Source organism: Cucurbita pepo, chromosome 14, assembly GCF_057944985.1.
Source record: "Cucurbita pepo subsp. pepo isolate OVF chromosome 14, ASM5794498v1, whole genome shotgun sequence".
NCBI classification, from domain to species: domain Eukaryota; kingdom Viridiplantae; phylum Streptophyta; class Magnoliopsida; order Cucurbitales; family Cucurbitaceae; genus Cucurbita; species Cucurbita pepo.
This window is the reverse complement of record NC_141811.1, coordinates 11,785,253-11,810,280: the sequence shown is the minus strand read 5'-3', so window position 1 is coordinate 11,810,280 and position 25,028 is coordinate 11,785,253. Positions and strand designations below refer to the sequence as shown.

The 25,028-nt window shown below is 36.8% G+C and overlaps 2 protein-coding genes across 10 annotated transcripts; one reads left to right on the top strand and one right to left on the bottom strand.

Annotated features, from left to right (window-relative positions):
- Positions 1 to 1,191: 1,191 nt before the first annotated feature.
- Positions 1,192 to 15,166, bottom strand: LOC111810219 (protein SWOLLEN 1). Of its 8 annotated transcripts, none has more exons than XM_087117356.1 (17): positions 14,764 to 15,166; positions 12,355 to 14,219; positions 11,706 to 12,227; positions 10,734 to 10,883; positions 8,318 to 8,691; positions 7,623 to 8,080; positions 7,183 to 7,235; positions 7,002 to 7,100; positions 5,141 to 6,909; positions 4,245 to 4,353; positions 3,805 to 3,985; positions 2,960 to 3,027; positions 2,758 to 2,870; positions 2,200 to 2,677; positions 1,811 to 2,130; positions 1,604 to 1,700; positions 1,192 to 1,510 (listed from the first exon to the last, which is right to left on the bottom strand). In XM_087117356.1, exons 2-17 carry the CDS (start codon positions 14,204 to 14,206, stop codon positions 1,497 to 1,499), a joined length of 6,657 nt encoding a protein of 2,218 aa, XP_086973482.1. In that variant the 5' UTR covers positions 14,207 to 14,219; positions 14,764 to 15,166; the 3' UTR covers positions 1,192 to 1,496. The 8 variants fall into 8 exon arrangements, with proteins under 8 accessions (XP_086973482.1, XP_086973480.1, XP_086973485.1 ...); XM_087117354.1 differs by having other exon boundaries at positions 12,355 to 14,216; XM_087117359.1 differs by having other exon boundaries at positions 1,811 to 2,121; positions 12,355 to 14,216.
- Positions 15,167 to 17,871: 2,705 nt separating this feature from the next.
- LOC111810072 (DWNN domain, a CCHC-type zinc finger) lies at positions 17,872 to 24,808 on the top strand. 2 transcript variants are annotated; one of them, XM_087117549.1, is made up of 15 exons: positions 17,872 to 18,846; positions 19,270 to 19,366; positions 19,674 to 19,758; positions 19,859 to 20,025; positions 20,114 to 20,190; positions 20,337 to 20,393; positions 20,501 to 20,657; positions 20,743 to 20,891; positions 21,102 to 21,266; positions 21,355 to 21,651; positions 21,846 to 21,887; positions 22,022 to 22,277; positions 22,945 to 23,064; positions 23,290 to 23,371; positions 23,836 to 24,808. In XM_087117549.1, exons 1-15 carry the CDS (start codon positions 18,681 to 18,683, stop codon positions 24,478 to 24,480), a joined length of 2,562 nt encoding a protein of 853 aa, XP_086973675.1. In that variant the 5' UTR covers positions 17,872 to 18,680; the 3' UTR covers positions 24,481 to 24,808. The 2 variants fall into 2 exon arrangements, with proteins under 2 accessions (XP_086973675.1, XP_086973674.1); XM_087117548.1 differs by having other exon boundaries at positions 23,287 to 23,371.
- Positions 24,809 to 25,028: the final 220 nt, after the last annotated feature.

Here is a 25,028-nt window from a genome sequence, read left to right as displayed (position 1 = left end):
GGTGGATGAATGTTGCAGCCAAACTCATAACTCGACATTCAAGCTTGCAGGAACTTACGCCGTAGATCGAGTTGGTTTGGATAGGGGCGTTCGTGGGGTGAATTGAGTCGGATTTTAATATTTTCTAGATTTAACCCAATTGTTTGGGTCTAACCCACACCAATCGTATAAGGTTTAAGGTTGAGTTAGCTCCCGTTTAGGTCATTTATTTAAAATAATAATAAGAAATGCCAAGACTTTTAATATTTTTAAAAAGTTGTCGGATAGTATATATATCATATCATTAGTAAAAGTGCTTATTTTAAAATAATAATAAATTTGGGTCGCTTTGGTTGAACTCCTTGTCACAATTGCACTCTTGATGGCAATGGACTTGCTCCTTGTCACAATTGCACTCTTGATGGCAGTGGACTTGCAATTGTGCAACATTCACCTTCCGACGATAAGTGAGCTAAACCAATTCGGCACTCACTTTCCAACAACAGGCACTACGGCCAAGCGACGTATGCTTGAGCCTCTAGCATCTATATAAACAAGAGAGCTTACAGTATATAACTTCTATTTTTTTTTTTTTTTTTTTTTTTTTGTTTATATCCGAGAAAATTCAAATAAAATTGTAACCCGACCTAAACTGTTAGGTTCGGTTAATCGAATTTTATTGGATTTTTTTAAACACTCCCAGATTTGGAAACTTTGATTTTTATAAGGAAAAAAAATAATAAGATGGGTAAAATATAATCTAATTTTCCACTTATTATCCGAACTGTAAAAGCAATTAATCGCATTGAATTTCTAAAAAAAATATAATTATGTTCTAACAAATTATTTGATACCAAATTCAAAATTAAGAAAAAATAGTGCATAAACCCAAACCAACCTTTACATTTCTGAAGAAGAAAATACATATAATATAAACAAGGAAAAGAAGAGTACTGTAGCAAATATTACTCATTGTTCCAACCTGTTCAATGAAAACAAGTTTTGGGCAGTACCTGAACCTTCCGACCGACCGCCTTCTTCGAGTGCAATCGACAGTATCAATAACGAGAGGGTAAACAGTAACAATTTCTAGTTAACTCCGAAAGGGAACGAAGCGGAGTAGAAGCTTCGATTCTGAAATCATGCAACACTGAAGTGATATATATATATATAGAGAGAGATCATGGGGGTAGGGGAGATGACATGTATGGATAACCAAACTACCTTTTGAATTTCAAGACCAACCTACAAGAAGAGTTTCAATATACATCCTGTTATGGCATAGGAGAAAGAGATTGAGAGAACACAAATGTGAGGAGGGAACTTCAATCAATATGAACAACTAAAGCTAAACTTGTAGGAGTATAACTAAGGAAGCAAGAGTTTCCCTTTTTCCTACATTTATCTATATAGTAAATACAACAATATAAACTACTGTTAAGTCACATTAATTATCTGCAGAGGATGTTTCTTCCTGGGCCTAAAACCCCAAGTTCGCAATAAGCCCCCCCCCCCCCTTAGATTTTGTTCCCTGTTACAGAATCAAGTAATGAAAGTTTTGTCATGATGTAACGTAAATTTGAGGCGAAATTCCGAAGTGAATTAGGCACACATCAGTTCCTACCTCTAGATGCATTCCTGTTCTGGCTTCGTTGACCTTTATCGTGTGAAATAGAAGGAATCTTCGAGATTGTCAATGAGCTTTGTAGTCCCTCTAATAACTGCAAAACCAAGATTCGGAATGCACGTGCACGTTACATAACATATACGAGGGTACAAGAACAAAAATGACAAACAAACAGTTGATTGAAGTTCTCTTATAAAGACTTACTCTTGAGGTAGGCTGAATACGGCGGTTGGATCTCCGTGGCTCAGTAACATTAGAATTCGGTTTGGTAGGATTCCCATTGAAAACCTCTTTTTCCTCGATTTTTGCCAATTTCCCAACTGCAGGAGCAAGTTTTCCTTTATTTGCTCGTTCCAGCTTCGTGTGAAATGAGGATGTTTTCTTGGAAGCGTGTGCTGGAGGAAATACAGCCGAGCCCTCTGGTGCTTCTTCAGTGCTGCAGAAAGAAGGAACGTCTATTTGGTTGTTCTTCGTCGAAGCGCTCTCATTCTGGCTTTCAGAATCCTTGGTAATAACTGCATGATCTGTTGCCAAAGAATTAACATCAGCAGAAACATTTGCGAAAAGTATTTCATTCTGCAAAATAGTCTTACCTGACATACTTGGTTCCTTTCCGGACTTCACAGCCATGGGTTTAACAGCGTTTGCAGATTTTTCCTTCGTTTCATATTTTGAAGTTCTTTTTAATCCTTTGGATGTAGATCCTTGCGGCATCAAATATTTAGCCAACTTAGTCGAATCATTTGCTTTAGTAGTTCGAGTGGCTGCATCATAATGTTTGCTCACTTCCATAAATTTTCTCTTTTTTCCAGGTTTGGGAACACCAATAACCACTCTCGATGTGCCCTTCTGTAGACCAGTCCAACTGGTTTTTAATGGATTAGACCTGTTCTCAGTTTGAGTATTCCTACCAATATTGAATACTTTCTCATTTGCTGATAAAAAAAGCGAACTCTGGTCCGCTGGTTTTGCCGATTCGACATCCTCCACAATCGTTGGCATTTTATCCTTCCTTTTAACCTCTACAGCTGGACTGCCCAACTTCATACGTTTTTCCTGAGGCACAACAATCTGAATGCAATTGCAACTAAGCATATTTCAACAGAGTATGAACATAGAATCAGAGAAACAAACAAAAGTATGGTATGGACCTCATGAGAATAATCATTTACATATGAGCCAGACAACTCAAACCATTCCCCATCTTTCCATATGAGAGATGGTCGGAGATTCCAAGCTTTGATAGTGGACGTTTCACCTCGATCTGCAAGAAAACCATATGTTGATTAATTTATGAAAAAACACAATCTACATAGAAAAAGGTCGGTTGAACTCTGAATCTTAGTGACATGCCTGGAAAGCGGACAATATATGTTGCTTCATCTTTTGTGTCCTTCTCAACGACCACTCCTTCATGCCAGCTGGGAAACATATAAACAAGCTGTGATTACGGATCAAATTTGGGCATCAAGATGGCACCAACTCACAAAATCTTTCATCTTATAACAGTGTAGCAGTTGAAACTACTTAGGTAAGTGGCTAACCCTTATAACAGTGAAAATGTTGTGTAGCTACTTGGTCTCAAACCTATGTAAGGACTCAACTTCATTTGAATTAGATATGGCAAGATAACAAAGGATTAGCATCATGGCTCTTGACCAACCCTAATGCAAAATGACTTGGAAAGTTGAGTATCCTAAGGATGTAAAGGTTTTCCCTATGTTTGATTTGGGAAGGGTGAATGCTCAAGAAAAACTCCCAGATTAGAAACCCTTCCACTCCTTTCTTCCAAACTGATGCTTGCAAAAGGGGTAACGCTGAAATCTCTTTGTTTGATACTCTTTCTTTCTCTAAGATCGCAATGGAATCCTTTCAATAACTATGGTTGCGTACAAGATTTTGAAGAACATCCAGAAAGTATTGTGTGGAGTTCTTTAAAACATGATTTGCACGGTTCTGAAGGAGACTAGGATACAAAAGTATAAGGGAGTTCTCCAAAAGATAGATAGGTAAGTCGGGGATTTATGTGATACTCGATGGCTTCGGACAGGAATATATCCATTCCCTCCTCACTGTATATTTCCTTGCTTAATGAACATTGTTTTCAATAATTAATATATAAAAAAAAATAATAATAAATAAATAAAAAAAAAAATAGAATTTTTTTTTTAAAAAAAAGCACAAAAAGAAAACCACACCTATTCTGCATCCAAGCATCAACTTTGTCTCCAACCGACCAGACATAGTCCCCAGTAGCTGCACGGCGTCTCTTCCTTGTTCCTTCATTCTGCAAGGTAGTCAGTGGACGAGAAATTCGTATTCTCGGCGCCATACCCCCTTGACCATCAAGTGCAACCCACTCCTTTAGTTCACCTGGGCCTGCTCAAATCAAGAAAGTAAAATCGTCTGCAAAGAGAAGACAAGAACTGGTATATTTTTAGAGCTTAATATACTCTCATTTTAATAGGAGCATTATATACAATCATGAACTAATTTGTGGACCATAAGCTGATAAAAATAGTTTAACTGCAGCTTCTCTTGCAAGCAAGAACCAAATAGTACTCATTAGTCAATCTCAAGTTACAAAAGCATAATGATTAGACCATCATCTTACATCGTATGTTTTGCTTGTCATTACCTTCTTCAGATTGAAGTTCAGTGTAGGACACGTAAGCTTGCCCTTCCTTCAAACTCAGCACAACGGCTGTGAACCAAGATGCTTTTAATCCATTCCCATCCTTAAAAACCTAATTCATGACCAACAAAGTTAATACAAGATCAAGGGTCAGAAAACACCAATAAATGATCGGTAAATAATGAGAATAATGAGAATAATGAAAATTGATCAGTCTGGTGACACACTCGAGGGATTCAAAAAGAAGCAGAAAAGTCCCATCGAATTTTTCTAAACCTTAAATCTATTTTCATCTTTATCGTAGGGAAGATTCTCTTTTCCTTCGCTGAGAAACATGTATCCTTCATTTAATTGTTAAAAGTTTAATTTTTCTAGGGCCCCCTTTCACTCTGGCGTTGCTGCTGCCCTTCCTTAAATTTTAGAGAGGATTCTTCTCGGTCTTTGTGTTCCAGTTTGGAGTTCTGCTGGCTTCTCAGATTTTGAATGCTGTTTCAGTGGGCTGCGTTTGATTTTGCTCCAGCTTGGCTTTCAACTTTTGTTTGAGCTGCTCTTAGTGTTGTTCTGTAGTTTGTTTCTTTTGTTTAAAGAAGCTCCTAGTTTTGTCTGTTGCAGCTTGTTTATCTCTTTTTTTTTTTCTTTTTTTTTTTTGTTGATTATTTTGGTTCTTGTTTTATTATTTCCCTTTGGGGGATTATATCCCCGAACATTTTTTCTTTCTGTTTATTAACCAATAAAACATGTTTCTTGTTAAAATAAAAATGATCAGAAATTGCAGGTGCATACATATAAGCATTTGAATTCCACGTTAGTACTCCTCATGGCATCAGCAGCACAAAAGAAGTAAACAGAATAAAGATCAACACTGGAGAGATAGTAAAACTATATAAATAATCTCATACCTCAACATGGGAACCTTCCCTGATGCTACTTTGTCTTGAATCCTTGGCCTTTTCACACTCATCCTGGGAGGATCTTTCTCCTACTTCAGATTCTGGAACAACACCAATGGTTTTTGTCAGATCAGAAGCAATTTGGTCCTTCTGTCCTCCCAGAGACTTCTCACGAGGTGCTACACAACTTGTCATGCCGTCAACCAATCTGGGATGGTTCTCAACAGCGCCCATAGAAATTTCTCCAGGAATAGATGACTTGGTATTGGCACTTACCTGAATTTCATTCTTACCTGACGATCCATCTCTATGACGCTTAATAGCTGAATTGGAACGTCCTCCATTAACATCGTCTGATCTCATAACCACCTCAGAAGATACTTGAGGACTTTTCCAGTAACCCTCTGGACCAGCTTCCACTAACTTACTCAAGGGAGGAGGATCGCCCATAGCAACTAACTTTCCAGCTTGTGACACAGCTGCTGCTGCCAGTTCGGCAGCTTTGACAATGGCATCTACATTTTCAGCATGCTTAGAAGCTGCAGATGCAGCTTCAACCCTCTTTCTAGCTGCCTCCCTTGCGGCAACAATAACAGAACTGGAACCATTTCCTCCATCTTCGCCCCTCAAGATGGAGGCTGGAGTGGCCTTCCCTACACCAACAGCACTAGTATGAACAGAAATTTCATTGCTTGGACAGGAGACCTCATGGCTAGATGAAGTCAATGCCTCATCAGCAATCAACTTTGCTTGAAATGCAGCATTTGATGCCACACTGGCGGCGGCCGCCGCAGCCCTTGCAACAGTAGCAGCTGCTGCTATAGCAACAGCTGCCGAAGCTAGTTTAGCTTCTACGTCTGATACTAATTCTGAATTCTTCTGCCTGTTCAATTGACTCCACATTTCTGCACTGTGTTTAACAGCTTCAGATGCAAACAGTGCAGCATCCTCAGCCAGTTGCTTAGCCTCCCTAACCTTGCCAAGTGTTTCCTCTGAAAACATAGCTCTCCCTGTCAAATCTTGATCTGCAGTCATTGGGTGAGTAATCGGACACAGTGGAGGAGCAGATAAAATCAGACTCTCAGAAACTGCCTTAGGGTGTACAGATGGAGATGTTGCAAGAGTAGAAATTGCAGGTGTAACTACAGCTGAAACTGGTTTTAAATGAGGTTGAACCTGCATAGTTATAAGGCCAGGATCCTCAGAAACTGTAGTCTTCTTTCTTCTTCTCATTTTTGATTCAGTGGAATTTTGCCCCGTGGTTGCTGATGCCTTTTTTAACTCAAGCAGGGGGGCAGCCCCAGGAAATACATTACCAGGAGTTCCACCGTGAACCATAGAACCAGAGGGCTTCACGGCAGAGGATTGTGGCACAGATGATTCCTTCAATGGTGTTAAATGAACTGGCTCAGTAATTGGCAAACCAGAAAATCGTGCACTGGAGTCAGGTGTCGAAGTCTGAGTAGCAACCCAGGTACTGTGGAATGGAGCCTGAGAAAACCATGAAAGATTATGACCAATAAAATTCCTGACAGGAGGAGTCTGATATGGATGCAACGGAGTAAGTGCTTGTGGATAGTCTATGACTGGACTTCGAGGCATAATACTAGATTGCAGAGCATTGGAAGGTGTGGAAATACTCCAGAGTGGTGAGGAAAGAGGGATCATAGGATTTATCACTGTTGATGTACTCTTACTGCTAACTCGACTAACTGAAGCAGATATAGTTTTACTTTGTAGTGTACTTTGTTTATTTGCTTGCTCAGTACTCCTACTACCTACAGAACAAATTTTCAAATTCAAAACGAGAAAGCGAGAGAGAGAGAGAGAGAGAGATAAGCCTAGAAATGAATAAAATGCTTCAAAGTACCAGATTGTGATTGCGATGGTGTCTCTGGCTGAGATTTTTTTCCATGAAACCTGTCTACACACATACGCCAGGCATTCTCCCAAAGGTTTGTTCCACCATCTGAAATTTAAAAATCACACAAATAAAGAAAAAACGGCATCCATATGGTGAATCATAATGAATGATAGGGGGGAAATTTTACCAGTTCCTCCAAATGCAGACAACATGTACGCCTCATCTGGTGCTGTACCTTGACTGCAGCAACAATTAAATCCATAAAAAACACTTAGTAGAAAGGAGCTCCATTGTTTTCTTTGGCAAAAAAAAAAAAAAAAAAAAAAAAAAAAAAAAAAAAAAAAAAAATCGAAAAAGAAGAAGAAAAAGAAAGAGGAGCTCATCAAAAGGAACTACACGAGAAATTTTTTGTGCCTTGCTCAAAGGAATGAAGTGCCTTTTTGCTACCTACCAATGTTTTTTTATAGGACAAGACTTCCTCTATAACTTTTCAAGAGTAGTGAAAGGTGGAAAATTGCAATGATTTTCAGTTCTGACACTAACGCCTCTGAACATATACATGCAACTGAAGAGAAAGCTATAGTTTCATTCGATTGTTTTAAGGACCAGAAGAATAAATGGACTCACATCAAAGCTCCATAAACAAAAATCTGAGCACGCAATTGAACTTGCTGCAAGTCTGTGAAAGGCTGTTGAAACATTGTAGATGGGGAGGCAGAATTGTTCAAGTCTGGAATGCTAGAAGTCGAAGCACCAATAAAGACAAATGGTTTTGCACCACCGGACTCCACATGTCCATGATGTTGCATCTCATTGGACAGTGCAAGCTGGAAAACTCCAGGATTGCTTATGGGTGTACTGTTAGACTTCTCTACTTTCTCCGATTTCTTCAAATTTCCCTTTGTAGACGACGCTTTCCCCAATCCTACGACCGAAGCACGCCTAGGTTTACGCTCAGGAGTGCCCTTGGAACGAGCACGTGAAACTTTTACCTCAGACACCTGAGGGCTACTGTGTGAAATACCCTGAGCACTCTTGGCATCCAATTTGGATCGGCCAGAAGATGATTGGGGTCCCTCCACGACCTTCAATCAAAATAATCCACAATATAAAGAGTGAAATATGTTGTATTCTTTCTTTTTTCTTTTTCTCAATGAAAGTTCATTTATTTATTCATTAACAAAGACAAAATAAAATAAATAAATAAATAAATAATGGAGCGTGAAAAAAATAAATAAATATTTTCCCATGAACAGGATGATAATATGAAGGAAAAATAAGATAAATCTAATGGAACCAATGACGTGAAGGAAAAGAATCACCGAAGAAGCATTAGCTGCTGATGCAACTGCAATGCCAGAATCATTTTTTGGCAGATCTACCAATGAACTGGACTCAAAGGTAAGAACTGTCTCACTTTCAGAGGCACCATTTCCTTTGGGTAACTGGGAACCAGACGATGCATTGCCAACCAGCCTACCCTTGGGCTCTGCAGCTTCAACATTCTTACTCAATGGCCCCTTATTGCAATCTTTTTCATCTGGATCAAGAGCAACCACAGTAGTTTTGACAACATCGGGTACATTAGGAGGAGGCTTATCAGCAGTAGAATTACCATTACCCATCACAGACGTCGGTTCATGAGATTCTGGAAAAGCTGCAGAGCATAATGCACCTTCCTTTTTGCCAGCATCACCTGCAATCGAGTAGTAGGAGAAAAATCAAGTTCGAAAAAAATTTGGAAAATGTATACAAGACATCTCCAACACCACCATAAAAACAAGAAAATATCATTCGATTTCACTTCATCTTGAGGAAAGACTAAATGCTATTCTGCAAATGCACAAAATGTAATATTCCACATGCAAGTTCTTTTCCAGCAATTTATATTGCAAAGAGCAATCACCAAAAGCAATCCACGATTTCTGTACAAAATGATAAAAATAATGAACTGAAAACGCAAGAGTATAAGGTTAAATCTGACAATTTCAATCTAAGTCAAGTGACATTTTTTTTGTTCTTAAGAAACATCTTTTATTGATAAAAATGAAAGAAGATCAGGAATCAATATAATAACACTACTAATTGGAAATCTTTTCAGGAAAAAAAATCTCAAAGGGTTAGTTACAATCACACCTCAAACTTTTAATTTGAAAATTTTATGATACCATTGCAATCCAGCCCTATAATAATAATAACACTTATCATTATTGTTGTTGTTGTTGTTATTGGATAAGAAACTGAACTTTTATTGGAGAAAGAAGCGCATAAAAAAGGAGGTGAATGAGGAAAATTATTGAACGAGGTAGCCATAGTGAAGCTACCACATAATAATCTTTGATTAAGATTTAATATTCAATGATTAAAGTTTTTAATCAATCGATTAAGAAAAATCTTGTTTAGCACTTGTTTCTAGAATGGTGTCCACATGGTAGTTGGTGTAGAACTGTTTATTGTTTATCAAACTAGTTCCAAGGAATGGAAACTGTGGGGAAGTTTAATGGCGCTTGTAATGGTTATATTTAAAAGGATAAATTGCATCGATAACTCAACTATGATGATGGTTACTGTTGCACCACAAACTCTTGATTTTAAAAATTAAACCCTCAATCTTGCATAAATGTAAAAGTCATGTATTTTGATCAACCATTGTTAAAAATGCCAATGGATGTGAGAGAAACGTCTCCTTTGCTATCCCTCTTTATCATATTCCTTCCTCTGTAGGACTTTTTCTCTCTACCGCTTTCTTCTCTCTACAAAGTCTTCTTTCTCCTCTTTTAACACCTCTCCTTTCTAAACGAGGTCTCTCTTTTCTCTTTAACATACTCATCTCTCTCTAGAAAGTATATTACAAAGGTTGGGTTCCGATTTTCAGTTTGATTCGGTTCACTGGTTCGGAAAATAAAAATCCTGGTTTAAAAACTAATGTGTAAATATATATAGTTTGTTTCTTTTCACATCTCAATGTAAAACTCACTTTCTTTTCTCTTTTCTTCTACAGCCCTTCTCTCTCTTTGCAAACCCTCTCTCCTTCTCTCCTCTCTTTGGTAACCCATCTTTCCCTTTCTCTCCCTCTCCCTCCTCTCATTTGTAGACCATCTACAGTACACTAACGGCAACATCGCCATTCAGTCCAACCATGAGCCACCTTGCATGCGTCAATCAATTCAAGTATTAAAACCTAAAGACCCAACCCACCCACTCTACTCAGGTTGGTGGGTCGAGGAACCAACCAACCCAAAAATTTGAGTAGGTCTCAACAAAAATACCACTAATCCAACTCAACTTGTGTTACATCTCTATAAAATAGATAGCCAACTCAAAGGTTAAAGCATTATCACCTCAATAAACCAAAGGTTTGAATCCTCATCTCCATGTATTGTTAAACTTGAAAAAGAATAGATAAAATGGAAAGAGAGGGGTACAGTATTGTGAGATCAGATTATTAAATAACAATAATAAAATAAATAAATAAACCCAAAAGGGAAGAAAACAAGGCATGCTGCAAGATATCCGCATAGAAATCCTAGTGGGAAATATGAAAGACAAATTTTTATGGCCGAATATAACACTTCAATCATGAATGAACAAGAAATAAACAGCATGAGCAGAAGTTGCTAGCTGAAACAGGAAATTTAACACCAAAGTCAACATTCAAACTTCAATAACAAATAAATCAAATAATTTAGCGTAACATATTATTCCACATGCATTTAGAAGTATAATTTGGTTACTCACTGTCAGTGCTCACTGCAATACCCTGCTGACAATTATTTCCCACAGATTCTGAAACAACTTTAGTACTTTCCTGATCTTTCTGATAATTATCGAGTGTTTCTCCTGGCAGTGGAGTTAAAGACAACGCATCAAGCGGAAAAGCTTTTACATCTAAAGGAAAAAATCATTTAACAACTTGGTCGTTAGAAACATGGAAAAGATCCACTGACATAATTATGCAAGCTAAGTGGTCCAAACCAACATTATTAATAAATTCAAATGTCGTGGATTAAAGATTCTAAACAGAAGGTAAATCAGATAACTACTGATAGTACAATACATTGTCATTTAAAAAATAAAACCATTTTCAATCAGCAGAGTTCTACGGGTGAATTGAAATCATCGTTGCATCAGTAAGGGCATCATTAGTTTGTAATTATCCGTAATGAAAAATGACAGCAGAAGAAGGCAGCTGCCGCGCAATGAGGCTAAGATACATGGGAATTACGTGATACTATTTATGTACAAATCTATTGTCTTTGATTATTTACGTTGTGGCATTTTGAATCTGTAGAAAGCTGAGAATACAATACAGTACCAAAGGAATACGTCCAGGGTTTCAGACAAGAGTTCACAAGCCTTAACACACCAAAAAGAAAAAAAAAAAAAAACACTGATAAAATCTAGGAAGAGTAATAGTCTATAAAGAAAAATTAAATCTAACTCTAATAGGAAACTTATCGGTTAATACTTATTAGATTGAAGTTAAGCATATCCAGTTACGAATTAATCAAGATGAGGTTCTCAAGAAATGACTTCTACTTCAAGTCATTCTCTTTCTTTCCTTCAAAACAAAATGTAGGAAGGCTTGGGCAGAAATAAATTAAAGAAAAATATTAAAACCACTTCAGTCATTAATAAATAAATTTAAAATTTAATATCACTAAGACAATTCAAACGTTTTAACTAAATTGAAAGTTCAAACTGGCACACCTGACTGTTTAACACCGTTATCACATGCTTTTGCAGTTGACTTCGAAAAAGCTGGATCAACGTCCATTTCCTGTCTGCAGTCCTGGATAACATTAGTAGGAACGTCTGCTTGAGGTGTAGATTGGCTTTCTGTGTTGCAGCCCTCAGTGTTCAAATCCTTTGAAATAGATTGATCAATACTTTCACCTAATCCCTGGCCAGTAATGACATGAGCGGATTTTTCAGCTTGAGAAATAGGATGAAATAGCGCCACAGGTTGAGAAGTATCCAACAGAGGAGGTCTTCCTTCAGCAGGAATCATCACACCACTTTCTTCTTTGCTATCGGATTGGGTAAACTCCACCAGAGCAGGCTGCAACTGGTCCTCTTTGTCATCCGCGTCTTTTCTGTCTGTCAAAGCATCAACTGGAGGTAAGGAGTCACCCTGTAATGTGCCACATGTTTTCACATTGACATCCTCAAAGGTAGACACTGATGTGCCACATACTGCCTCAGTAACGTCGTCAAAGGCAGAAACCGATGCTGCAATCATAGGAAAAGGGAGAAAATAAAAGTAGCTGGCTCAGCATGCATACCTTGAAAACAAAAGTGAAGCATAACTACATGATCTTTAGAACATCCCCAAAAATTACATTCGAACATCACATACCTGATTCATCACCGGCATTAGCACTGTACTCTAATTTTGTATTTATCGTCCCACTTTCTACACCACTCTCTTGAAAAGACAAGGATATGATTCTCTTATCTGCGATAGGAGACTCAGCAATCTTGCCATCCACACTAAGAGAATCAGACGACAACATCCCTCCTTCCTTTCCACTGGCGTGCTCAGCACGGACATTACCAGGCTGACACAATTCATTATCTTCACATAATTGTGTTGATTCAGCCACCGTGGTGGGTGAATCAGACGACAACATCCCTCCTTCCTTTTCACTGGCGTGCTCAGCAAGGACATTACCAGGCTGACACAATTTTTTATCTTCACATAATTGTGTTGATTCAGCCACAGTGGTAGGTGGCAAATGGCCTTCAGAATACAAGTCTTCCGAGGGAAGTGTACCCAATTTATCAGGAATATCTCTGATATGACCACTGATGCTTTCACCAACCTTGGAGGCATCATTTTCCTCCATAGCAGATGCAGAATACTCAGACTTACTAGTTTGTATCTCAATGCCCGAGGGAAAATGCTGCTGATCTTCAATAATTATTTCCTGTGCACAAGCCATCTGCTCAACTGAATCACTCTTAGGCCCTTGAAAGGTACAAACTTCAGCATTAACGTTTCTCCCCTCACCTGCACACGCTTCAGATCTAACCTCACCTTTAACAACCGTAGGTAATACCTCATGCATGTTTGCTTCAGACGGATTCCCAATCTCCACATTTGTACACAAAACCTTATCATCAAACTTGCCACTTTCAGCAGGAACTTCCGACGTAACCTCACCACAACCTGAATGGAATACACAATCCCCCTTCAAGGTCATACTTGCATGGGACTGCAAATTAGCAATACTAGAATCGATCACCAAACTTTCTGTAGCAACTGAGGGTGATAAAAGAGGGCTTTGGTCATCTTTACTCAACTCGAGTGAATTGACCACTTGGTCAGTATTCTCAATATATGTATTAACTGGATTCTCACATAGATCTTTTATTTTCTGTTCAGTCTTCTGGTTGCTCAACTTTTCACTGCCTTCATGCGTGCAAGTAACCAAATCATTTATATGCTTTCCTGAATCAGAAAAACCATCTTGCCCTTTATCTTCCAAGGATATGGCAGCTGAAGTATCGGTTGTACTTGGACATGTTTGCTTACTGTTTTCATCAATACCAGGACTTCCCTCACTTGCTGGCACGTCTACAAGTTCATGAGCGACACCAGGATCAACCTTGCTTAAACTTCTATCAACAGTCTGAGTCTCTTGAAACTCAGTAGGATCAATCCTTTGAAGCTGTTGTTGCTCCCCTCCTATGTCCTCATTAACAACATGAAATTCCTCAAGACTTATATCTGGTAAATCGCCCATTTCACAGAAACTACTACCGTCATCTTTTAAAGTAGGGTCCATTGGATTTGTTAAGTACTCCAATTTTTCACGAGCATTTAACTCCCCGGTAACTGTTGGTGCCAGATTGATATCTTCCTGCCCAACGGATTTCAATAACATTTCAACAGATTCAGAGGAAGTGGCCTCAGACCAAACATTTTTCCGTCTCAATATAGAACAAGATTCTGCTGCACAAGAACTAAACCCTATTCCACTACTTCCACGAGAATAATCTTCAATCCACTGATTATCTTCGTTGTTCTCAATACCTAAGAAGACCTCAGGTTCAACCAAGCTATCAAATCTTACATGCCCTTGAAGGGTATCATCAAAATCAAACTTTGGGAGAGCATATTGCCGAAGAACAGGAGGAAATTTGGCACTTCCTTCACCAGCTAAATGAAGATTCTGGCTTTGAAAGTCATTGTCGTCATAATCCATGGGTTTATCTCTGCTTTAGAAATGGTTGGGAAAAAAAAAAATTAAGAGAAAGGGTAGTTACTATGCTAATAACCTTTTCCAAATTCATTATAACTATGATTTGTACCTAATTAGTTTAACCTAGAAAATTGTTCGTTGATGCGCCACGTGGGTCGCAGTTACCATCCCAGTACACAAATCAATAGGCCATATACTCTCAAAGAAAAGTTTATGAATAGAAGAATTAGTAAGAGAAACTCCCCCAAACCCCCATATTCACATAGTTGCCGGATTCGAACTACCCAACATTCCACGACATTTGCATTCGGCATGTATCAAAAACCCACACCAAAGTATCAACAATTAATGAAAAAACTAACCTCATGATAACTTCAGAGAACATCCTCTAGAAGTTTATTAAAGAAAATCCAGCCTAATAGCTCATCGATTCAAAGCAGACTAAAAGACATACTCACTATAAACAATTGCAAAAGAATAATAATAATAATAAATAAAAAGAATCATATGATAAACAACCCAGAAGAATATTTTGAAAACAAAAAGGAAATGAACAGTACCAGAAGAAGTAAGTGTAGAGACGCTACCTCCCTCCATCCGGTGATGAAAACCAACCCGTTTGATCTCAGCTATTCCCTTGTCTCGCAGTCATCTACTGCTTCAAACAAAAACCCTAACCTTCAGTGAGTCTCGACCGAACAACAAAGTATAAGCAGCCGCAACAATAACTCCTCAAACAGAAATAGAACAAGAAATCCCTAACTGCATTCAGCAAGAAATCCAATTGACTGAATAAGAGCTTGTCCGAGCATCAAAATTAGGGTTCCGAAAATCAACGGTGAGAACTGATGTCACAAGAGTGAGATGAAGACGAACAAACAGAGGAGAGAGAAATTGAGAGCTAGAGAGAGAGAGAGAGACGAAAAGAAGGAAAGCGTTCCGACCCTTTTTTCTTTTTTTTTTCTTTTCTTTTTTTTTTTATAATTATAAATTTATTGTTTCATTTCATTAATCAAACAAAAAAATATATATATAATTAGAAATTAACATGTGTACCAATAATAACAAGACACGTGTCACATTGACGCTTGTGGGAGAGGGTACATTTTTCGAGCTTAAGTACGGTTTTCTTAGACAAAAGAATATATAATAAAATAAAACTAACTTTTTCAATTTCAAAACAAATTAAAATATTTATTTCTTTTTACTCTTATATTTAATTTTATTTTATTTTATATATATATATTTTTTTTTATTTTTTTTTTTAATAGCAAATACGATATAAGATTAAGAAAATTACGAAAAAGACCTTAAAATTATGAACAAAAATATATAATACGTTCACTTTTGTATTTTATAAATATTTTTTATGTAATAGAAAGTTTTTAAAATATTTAAATTTAAAATTTACGAGTAATAAGATATTTTTAATCGATGTTTGATGGGTCTTTAAAATAATAATATCATATAAATCTATTAAATATTTTTTAAAATATTAACTTTGCAATTTTTTTTTTAATATGAAGATTTCAAAATAAATAAGTAAACATCATTTATTATATAATTACATTTAATTAATTACAAGATATCAATTTTGATTGCGACTTAAATTCTAAACGATTTTTTATTTTATAGTCTAAGATTCGAAATATTATATTTAAATTTTTGCAACAAATTGACCATAGAAATTGAATATAATACACAATAATAAAACGCTATTAAATTTAAAAAAAAAAAAAAAAGTCTACGTGTTAAATGAGGCAAGTAGATCCTATGCCTAAATTGAGCTCGTGCCCACAATGCTCATTTGTCAAAGTTCAAAATATTTAATGTATTTATAATTTAGTTGGTTGAGACGTTACTTACGAGTGAAGACTATCTCCATAGACCAACACAAGTCCTTCTAACATGTTTTGTCGTCACTCATACCCATATTATGAATTTTTTAAAGAGGTCACTCGACATAAAGTTGTTCAAAGCAAAACACGTTTTAACCTTTGAGTTTTTATGATCGAGTCAGCAAAAACGAAGGTGTACATTGTTGATATAAGTAGTAATTTTCAATTCATTTTAAGTGTTTTTTTGTAGTCGTTTTATCGTAATAATCGCTCTCATTCGAATGTAATATTAGTTCATTCATGTATCGCTCGTTTGCTTGAGTGTCACGTGCCCGCAAGCTTCCTCCTGTAAGAGTGATTAATTTAGCCTAACTTTTAATCTCAACATTCTTTTATTTTTATATTATTTACATTTTAAATACGCGAATTGTCTTGTTACAACTGTTCGGATCAAAGTGGTTACACGGTGGAGTGGTATATAATTTTATGCATGGGTATGATATCATGTCGATCTAACAATCGAGACATGTTTGAATGGACTTTTTTTTTGTCGCTACAACTATTTAAGTTGAAGTGATTACACAATAACGTGGCGTATCCTTTCGTGCATGGGTACTGTTTAGATCGCGAGTATGAAATACGTTTGAATGGATAGTCACGTCATCTCTAAATCATCACGTGTAGGTGCAATGTATGTATCTATATATATATAAATTTTATATTTTGTTTTTATTGTAAATAAATTTTTTAAATTGTCCATTTATGAAGTAAGGGAGATTTATTTTTTATTTTAAGATTTTAAACTCTTTTTAATTAACCTTTCAAAAAATATTTTTAATAAAAGTAAATAATTTTAGTATATTATAAGATTTTATTTTATGAATATATTCTTCAATTTGTTTGATACTTATAATTATTTATTTTACAAATTTGACTGCGCTCATAAAATAATATTAAATTTTAACAAACCAAATTATTTTAATTTAATGGCAAATTAAATTAAATTAAATTATTTAATACAACATAAAAATTGATTTTTTTAATTACATTTAAATTTAACCAGCTGCATCAATTTTTAATACAAATTTAAAGAAATGTTGTAATATTCATCCTAAACTATATAAATGATGTATTATTTAGTTTAAAATTTGATTAAAGTTATAATTATAAAATACGGCATAAAACTGATGGAATTTAAGTAATTAATTTTATATTTTTGTTAAAATTAATGAGTTTGAGAATATTTATTTTATGAATAATTATGTGTAATTTTAAATTTATTGAAGTTTGTGAAATTTTAAAGTTTTTATTTTTATTTTTAAATTGAGTAAAAATACATATAGTTTAACTATATAAGTTATATGAATAAAAATACTCGTAAATTTTGTATTTTATTAAAAAATAATTATAAACTTTAAAAAAAATTAATAATACACTTAAATTTAAAACAAACATTTAAAATAACTTTCATATTTTCATTAATATGTTATTCTCATATTTATTATTGTTTTAAATTTAATTGTATTAATATTATTTTTAAAATTTGATAAGTGAGAATATTTTGAAGTTTTTTTTGAAAAGTGAGAATATTTATGAAATTTTAGACAATAATTTTTTAAACATTTTTAAAAATTTAAAAAATAATTTTTAAATTAATAGTAAAAATATTTTAAAAGAAAAAATAAAATACGTGGCTTAGCGAAAAAGAGAAAAAAAAAAAAAAGCGCGGATTAAAATGAGAAAACGCGGCTTTTGCGGCAAAAGCGAAACCCGAAATTCACAAGAGAGCAATCTCTTTGTTAACTATAAAAGGAAGCCCTTCGCGCTTACAGCCTCAAATTTTTTCAAGCTATCCAAAAAGTCGGTCTCTCTCCCATTCCCCACAGTTCCTTAGCCCTAACGCAACTCCGAACTCTCGGGCGCTTCGAACCGCCAATTTTTCCCTTGGATTTCATGGATTTCTGTTCCGTTTTGTGATTTTATCGCTTCGTCGTTGAAGAATCCGATCGATCTTTGCTATTTTCATATACCGTTGGGGAGTTCCGGGATCTTGATTGCTGCTTGACGAATGGTGCTGTTTTGAGAATCCGATCTCTTGCCGCTGCTGTTTTCTGTGTTGGTCGATTTGTGAAGATAAGATTTCTGATTCTTTTGGATTTTTTTTAATCTGATCGGGCTGAAGATTCTCGGTGCTTGCTTTCGGTGTGGGCTTAAGGTTTCTGTTGATCTTCCTTGAGTTATTTGTTTCTCGGCGGACTCTTCGATAAAGAGGACAACTACTATTTCTCCTGCGATCTACGGAACTCCCTTGAAATCAAGAGGAGGTTCTTATCGTCCTCGGAGTTTTGACGGAATCCATTGAGAATTATTGTACTTTTGTCGGACGAGAATAGCGGGAATTTCAGCGAACGAAGTTCGTAGAAGCCCTCTTTTCGGCAGTTCGATTTGTTCCATCCCGGCTTTATTGAAGGGAAAAGTGTTTGATATTTTGTATTGTTTCATTTGTTCGAGTTAAATATAAGGGCCTTTTTTTCTGAAGGCCATCGAACCTTTTATTTTCCTCCCATCCTCCCCTTACATTCCTTTCCTGTTTCTTTTGCTTTTATATATTATTTTTGAAAAAAAAGAAAAGAAGTACTATGGCGGTGTATTATAAATTTAAGAGTGCAAGAGATTATGATTCAATTGCTATGGACGGTCCTTTCATCTCCGTTGGTACTTTGAAAGAAAATTTGTTTGAATCAAAGCAGTTGGGAAGGGGCACTGATTTTGACCTTGTGGTCTCCAACGCCCAGACTAATGAAGGTGGGTTTTGGCTCCTCCAATTGAATTTAGCTAATTTTAATAGATACATTTGAAACGATTCTGGGTTGCGTGGCTGTTAGAAGAGTGCTACTTGCGACCACCAATTATCTCCTAAATTTTTGGAAGATTTATTTTATTTCTAGTCTAAAATTCCAGGTTTGAAGGCACTTAATTGCATAAACACTTAACTTTTGGCTTTTCTGAAACTAAGAACTGTGGTAATTTCATTAGGTTTTGGTTTAATTGAATGGTCAGTTTAACAATGTTGGATAGCTTACGAGATTATCCTTGTATTAATATCTGGAAGAATTACAATGGGGTTCTTCTGACCGTCTATGGAGATTCACATATTCTAAGTCTGGTTTTTGGATTGATATCGTTCTATTGTTTTATAGATTCTGTTATCTCCTTTGTAATTTTCAGAATATCTTGATGAAGCAATGTTGATCCCAAAGAATACTTCAGTTTTAATTCGTCGTGTTCCTGGAAGGCCTCGTTTACCCATTGTTACAAAACAAGAGTACGATCTTAACCCTTTAATCAAATGGTTTTTGTATAAGTTGATGTTACATGTGTGTTTGATTCTTTTATCTAATTTATATCATATCATCTTCCTTAAATGAACATCCTTTCTTCCTTGTAAAATGAAGAAAAGAATGTTCATTATGCCACATGTGTTAGTAGCACCGAGTTGGTGCCCCTAGTTCACGTGAGCATAAGCCTATAAACAAAATAAACTGCTGGACATGTAAATGCAAATCTGAAGTCAGTTTCTTATGGAGATAACTTTTGATGATTGGACTTAGTGAAGGTGTTTGGTTTTGCAGGCCAAAAGTGGAAGGTGAAATTGAAGAGACCGAACAATACAATTCAACCGTTCCAGTTTCAGATTCGTCAGCTGCCCTGAGATTTGTGAGCCTTCGTCTTCATATTATGAATTTGTATTTGATTCAGATTGTATGATGTTATTGCTTCGACAATCTTTTAATTGACACATCTTTTGATCTGACAGACCGAAGATTCTGAGTGGGATGAGTTTGGTAACGATCTGTATGCAATTCCTGAAGTGCTTCCAGTTCAGCCAAGTAATCCTATTCCAGATGCACCTCCTACAAATAGAGCTGAAGAGGACAGCAAAATTAAGGCTTTAATTGATACCCCAGCCTTAGATTGGCAACAGTGAGTTACATTCTACTATTGTTGCAACTGTCAGTTGTGATGTGTTTATTTATAATTCTGATTATCAACGTGCATTTATGGATTGCAGTCAAGGTTCTGATGGCTTTGGACCCGGTAGGGGTTTCGGAAGAGGCGCTGGTGGAAGGATGGGAGGACGTGGTTTTGGTATGGACTTATCCTCACCAATTTATATTTTATTTAATGATTCATGTGATGAACATGGGCTATATTGCTGCCATCTGCTTAAACCCAAAAGGTAATAAAATCATCACTCAACTCTAATCTCTGTATCATTTGGCGATATTGTGCAGGATTTGAAAGGAAAACACCTCCACAGGGATACGTGTGTCACAGATGCAAAGTTCCTGGTGCGTTCATGTTTTTCTTAGTTAACGAATTGTTTGTCTTAGGTATTTTCTTTTTTCATTTTCCTTACCGTTTGCGGGGATCTGAATGTATTGATTTCTGTGTCCAGGACATTTTATTCAACATTGCCCCACAAATGGGGATCCGACTTATGACATAAAAAGAGTGAAGCCTCCCACTGGGATTCCGAAGTCTATGCTGATGGCCACCCCTGATGGCTCATATGCATTGCCAAGTGGTGCTGTAGCTGTCTTGAGGCCGAATGAGTAAGATATATTTTTCAGTGTGTTTCAGTTTAATTGTGAATTTGGTCTACTCTAGTCATTCATTCATCACACCTGAATGAAACAGGGCTGCTTTTGAGAAGGAAATTGAAGGACTACCTTCGACACGATCAGTTGGTGATTTTCCCCCTGAGCTTCACTGTCCTCTGTGCAAGGAGGTTATGAAAGATGCTGTCTTAACAAGCAAGTGTTGCTTTATGAGCTTTTGTGATAAATGTAAGACTACAATTTCGTAACTATTACTACCACGTGGTTCTTTTTACTAAATAACATCTTTCAGAGTTAAGAACTCCAGCTATTTCAAGTGTTAGTTACCGTTCAGTTAGCTTGACCCTGTTAATTATTGTGAGTTCTTAAAACATTATGCATGCCTCTCATGCGCATACTAAAAGTTAGCGTTTTGAATGTGTAAAACGTTTGTCACAGGTATTAGGGACCATATTATCTCTAAGTCAGCATGCGCTTGTGGAGCGACCAACATTCTTGCAGACGATCTCTTGCCAAATAAGACACTCAGGGATACAATCAATCGCATTCTGGAGTCTGGTAATAGTAGTGCTGATAATGCTGGTAGTACCTTTCAGGTGCAAGGTATGCGTTTTATAGTTTTGGTCTTTCACTTAGACTGAGATTTTTCTTTGCTATATATGACTTATTCCGGTTGATAATTCATGTTTAGATATGGAATCTGCTCGCATTGCACAGCCAAAGGTTCCTTCCCCTACCGTATCTGCTGCTTCTAAGGGAGAAAGAAATATACAGTCAGTCAACGAAGAGACTACAATGACCAAGCAGGTAAATGAGGAAAAGGCTATTACTTCTGGACCCCAGAGCTTAGAGAAGGCGAAGGCCACAAAAGCAGTTGACGAATCTGAAGCTACACATGAGTCGATGAGTGTGAGGGAACAAGCTTCACAAGGAAGCGCTTTAATAGTTGATGAAGAAGTACAGCAGAAGATGGCTGCTAGTGAGGCAGGTAATATTATGAGGAATAGTGCGCGTGCTTGAAATGTGTTGGTTTGCTATGGACAACTTAATTTAAAGAAGTTTCTCCACATAGTTATTTTTTGCAATCTGAGAAGTGAAATTTCTGTGGATACACCATGTTGATTTACTCTTATATTATTATAATTTGGATTGGAACTTATTATCTTTTCTTTTTTGATACAGTCAAGAAAAAGAAGAAGAAGAAAGTTCGCATGCCTGCAAATGGTATTCAAATGTGTTGCATGATGTTTTTACTCTAATATTTCTACACTCCTGGCATTTTTTTTTTTTTTTTTATCAAGAATTTGGTTGAGTTTGCTCTAATGTCGGGGGTATTATTGTGGATGACTGACTCTCAGACGTACAATGGAAAACTTCTCAAGATCTTGCAATGGAGAACTATATGATGCCCATGGGTGGCCCAACGCCATATAATAACCCATATTGGATGGGCGCACAACCTGGTTTTGACGGATACATGTCTTCATATGCTGCTCCAATGCCGTACATGGGTGGTTATGGGTTAGGTCCCTTGGACATGCCATTTGGACCTGTCATGCCTCAGGATCCATTTGCTATGCAAAATTACATGTTTCCTGTTGCTCCGCCTCAGAGGTATGCCTTCATAGTTTATATGAAATGCAATAGTTTATTTTTTATAAGAATACGAAATGCAATGCTTAACAAGTTTTAATAGAAAAACGTTTAATGAGTTTTTTTTAATCGAATGGCAAGTCTCCGTGTGGTACTTGTAGTTGAAATGTAATGATAGAACTTTTGAAGATAAGAGCAGGGAAGGGACACGGTGTCGAAGTGTCTTGAAGACACCCCTCCCCCCTCCTTTGAAGTGTTCGTAGGAATTGCGTTTCTTTCTTTAAAAATATTTCTTTCAAAAGCCATTTCAAATGAAATATTAGTGAATTGTATTACTTCCTTTGAACTAGAGCCTCTGTAACTAGTCTACTTCGCTTATTAGCCCGTCTAGAAGCTTTTGGTAATCCTATGGCCTTTTTTGTGTATCATACCTCTCAGTTACAATATGTACTTCTGTTTCCTAATCGACCGCTTCCATTCGTTGTGGGCTTAGCTGGATGTGCAATACATGTACTCATTGCTAATGAGATCTACTTTGTGTTTCTTTTTGTGCACGTGACTGATTGCATGTCATCATATTGTTGGTCGCCATCCTATTTGTTTTGTGTTTTTCTGCTACTTTATCAAACGAATGCTTTCACACTATTTTGTTCATTGCTGAAGAGATTTCAATATTGTACATATTTAGGGATCTTGCGGACTTTGGCATGGGTATGAATATTGCACCTCCCGCAATGAGCCGTGAGGAATTTGAGGCTCGGAAAGCTAGTTTGAGGAGGAAGCATGAAAATGAGAGACGAGTTGAAAGGTAATTTGAAGCTTTATACTCTCTTCGTGAGAGAAAAAGGGTTTTGTGGCAGGTTGGAGTGTGTTGTTCTGTGGGTCTTTTAGGAAGAGAAATGACAGGGAGTGATCTTTGGACTCTTATTGGGTTCAATGTGTATCTGTAAGCTTCATTGGCTAAACCATTTTAAGCTGTTTTGAAAATATCCTTTCAATTGTTATACATTTATTGTGGAACATCTTGCAGCAGGGAGCGGGAGCCACCGAAAGATCGGGAGTTCGGAAGGGAAGTGAGCAGAGGCGGTGATGTCTCTTCAATGAAACAAAAATCTGTACGTCCGTGTTCATATCTGTGCAGCACTTTTAATTTTGTTTTGAATTCTTTTATGCTATCAATTTGGTCAGACATTAGTAAGTTGGCAGAGTTTTCTTTACTAAATTCTTCATCTACCTGTAAGATAAAGTGATACATTGATTGATTTACTTTGGAGCACTGTAATTTGTACCAACTTTTGTATATTAATGTAGTGCTTTTGTTGTGTACACCTTATTCTATGAGTATTTTATCTGTTCCAAGAAGTAAAACATGTAAGATAAAATCGAATTCCTTATCAACCTCCGATTTTTACTATAGGTTCGTGATTGCTTAGAATATGAGATAACGAACCTCGTTTTATCGATGTATTATTATTGAGTAATTATCTTCAACCGTTTTATCTTCTTCGTTGAGAAGAGATGCACAAAATTTTACCCCTCTCAAATTGATTGTCTGAACCCTCTCCTTTATCATGTGCAGAAGTTTGCACCTCAAACTTCAACTGGTGAACCAAACCAGACTCGTCGCCGACCTGAGAGCTCACCCGACACTGCAAGGAATGCTGGACCACCTTGCCCGCCCCCACGCAAAAGAAAGGCAGAGCACCTTGATCATGGTATTGAAAAGGATAACAATAATGATCGTTATGACCATGGCCACCATCGCCATCGTCAACATTCCGAGTCCCAAGCAGCCTCTGAAGTCTCGGCTAAATCTGCCACCAGTGCAGCTGCTGACCGCAAGCAGAAGACGAGCGTGTTTTCTCGCATTAGCTTCCTGGAGGAAGAGACAATGAAGAAACGGAAATTGCACCCTTCAAAGGAAGCACCACCAAGCGACTCTGGTGCTTCAGCAGCACATCACAAGGTATCATCCAGTGGACACTACGATGACTATAAGGCAAAGACAGTCGCAACGGCGACTGCTCGTGGTAGGAGTAGAGCCGCTTCTGTTGATTGTGAGTCGAGCGACGATGATAGGCATTTCAAGAGAAAGCCATCCAGGTACGAGCCATCACCTCCTCCACCATCAGACTGGGATCAGGGGGAGTCAAGACATCCCAGAGGCTCAACTAGAGAGCGGGAACGGGAGCGCAAGAGTAGTAGCTACAGCAAACATAGGTAGTATCTCGAGGGGATCACGAAGAACCAAGGCACCCCAAGAACGCAGCAGCCTCTGCAAATGTAGGGTAGTTCCATGGAGATGTGCCTTGCCACAGATTTAAACAGAACCTATATCGCTCGGCTCCCGTCATCTTCCTAGCGGTAAAACATCAAGAAACGCTGTCGAAAGCTCCAAATCAATTTGTGTATTGGGTTTAAGTGAAAGTACAGGCATATGTGTTGAATGAGAGCGGATAAGACTGTCATACAAGCTTGTACATTGTGTTCAAGCTTCTGTATTTGCTTGTCATAAATCTAATAATATACGAATGAAAATCACCATTCTCAGATCCTTTTTATTCAGTCTGAATTTTAATTTTGTTTTATTTTATTTCGTTCTCGATCGTTAGAGATCTGTTAGATAATATTTATCGAGACAATTTATACATAATTTAATTCGTTAAAATATATATCGACGATAAAAAATGCAACAATATAGAATTTTCATTTAGAGACAAACTACTAAAATTACAAATTTTAAAATAGACATAAATATCAAAACTCATAAAT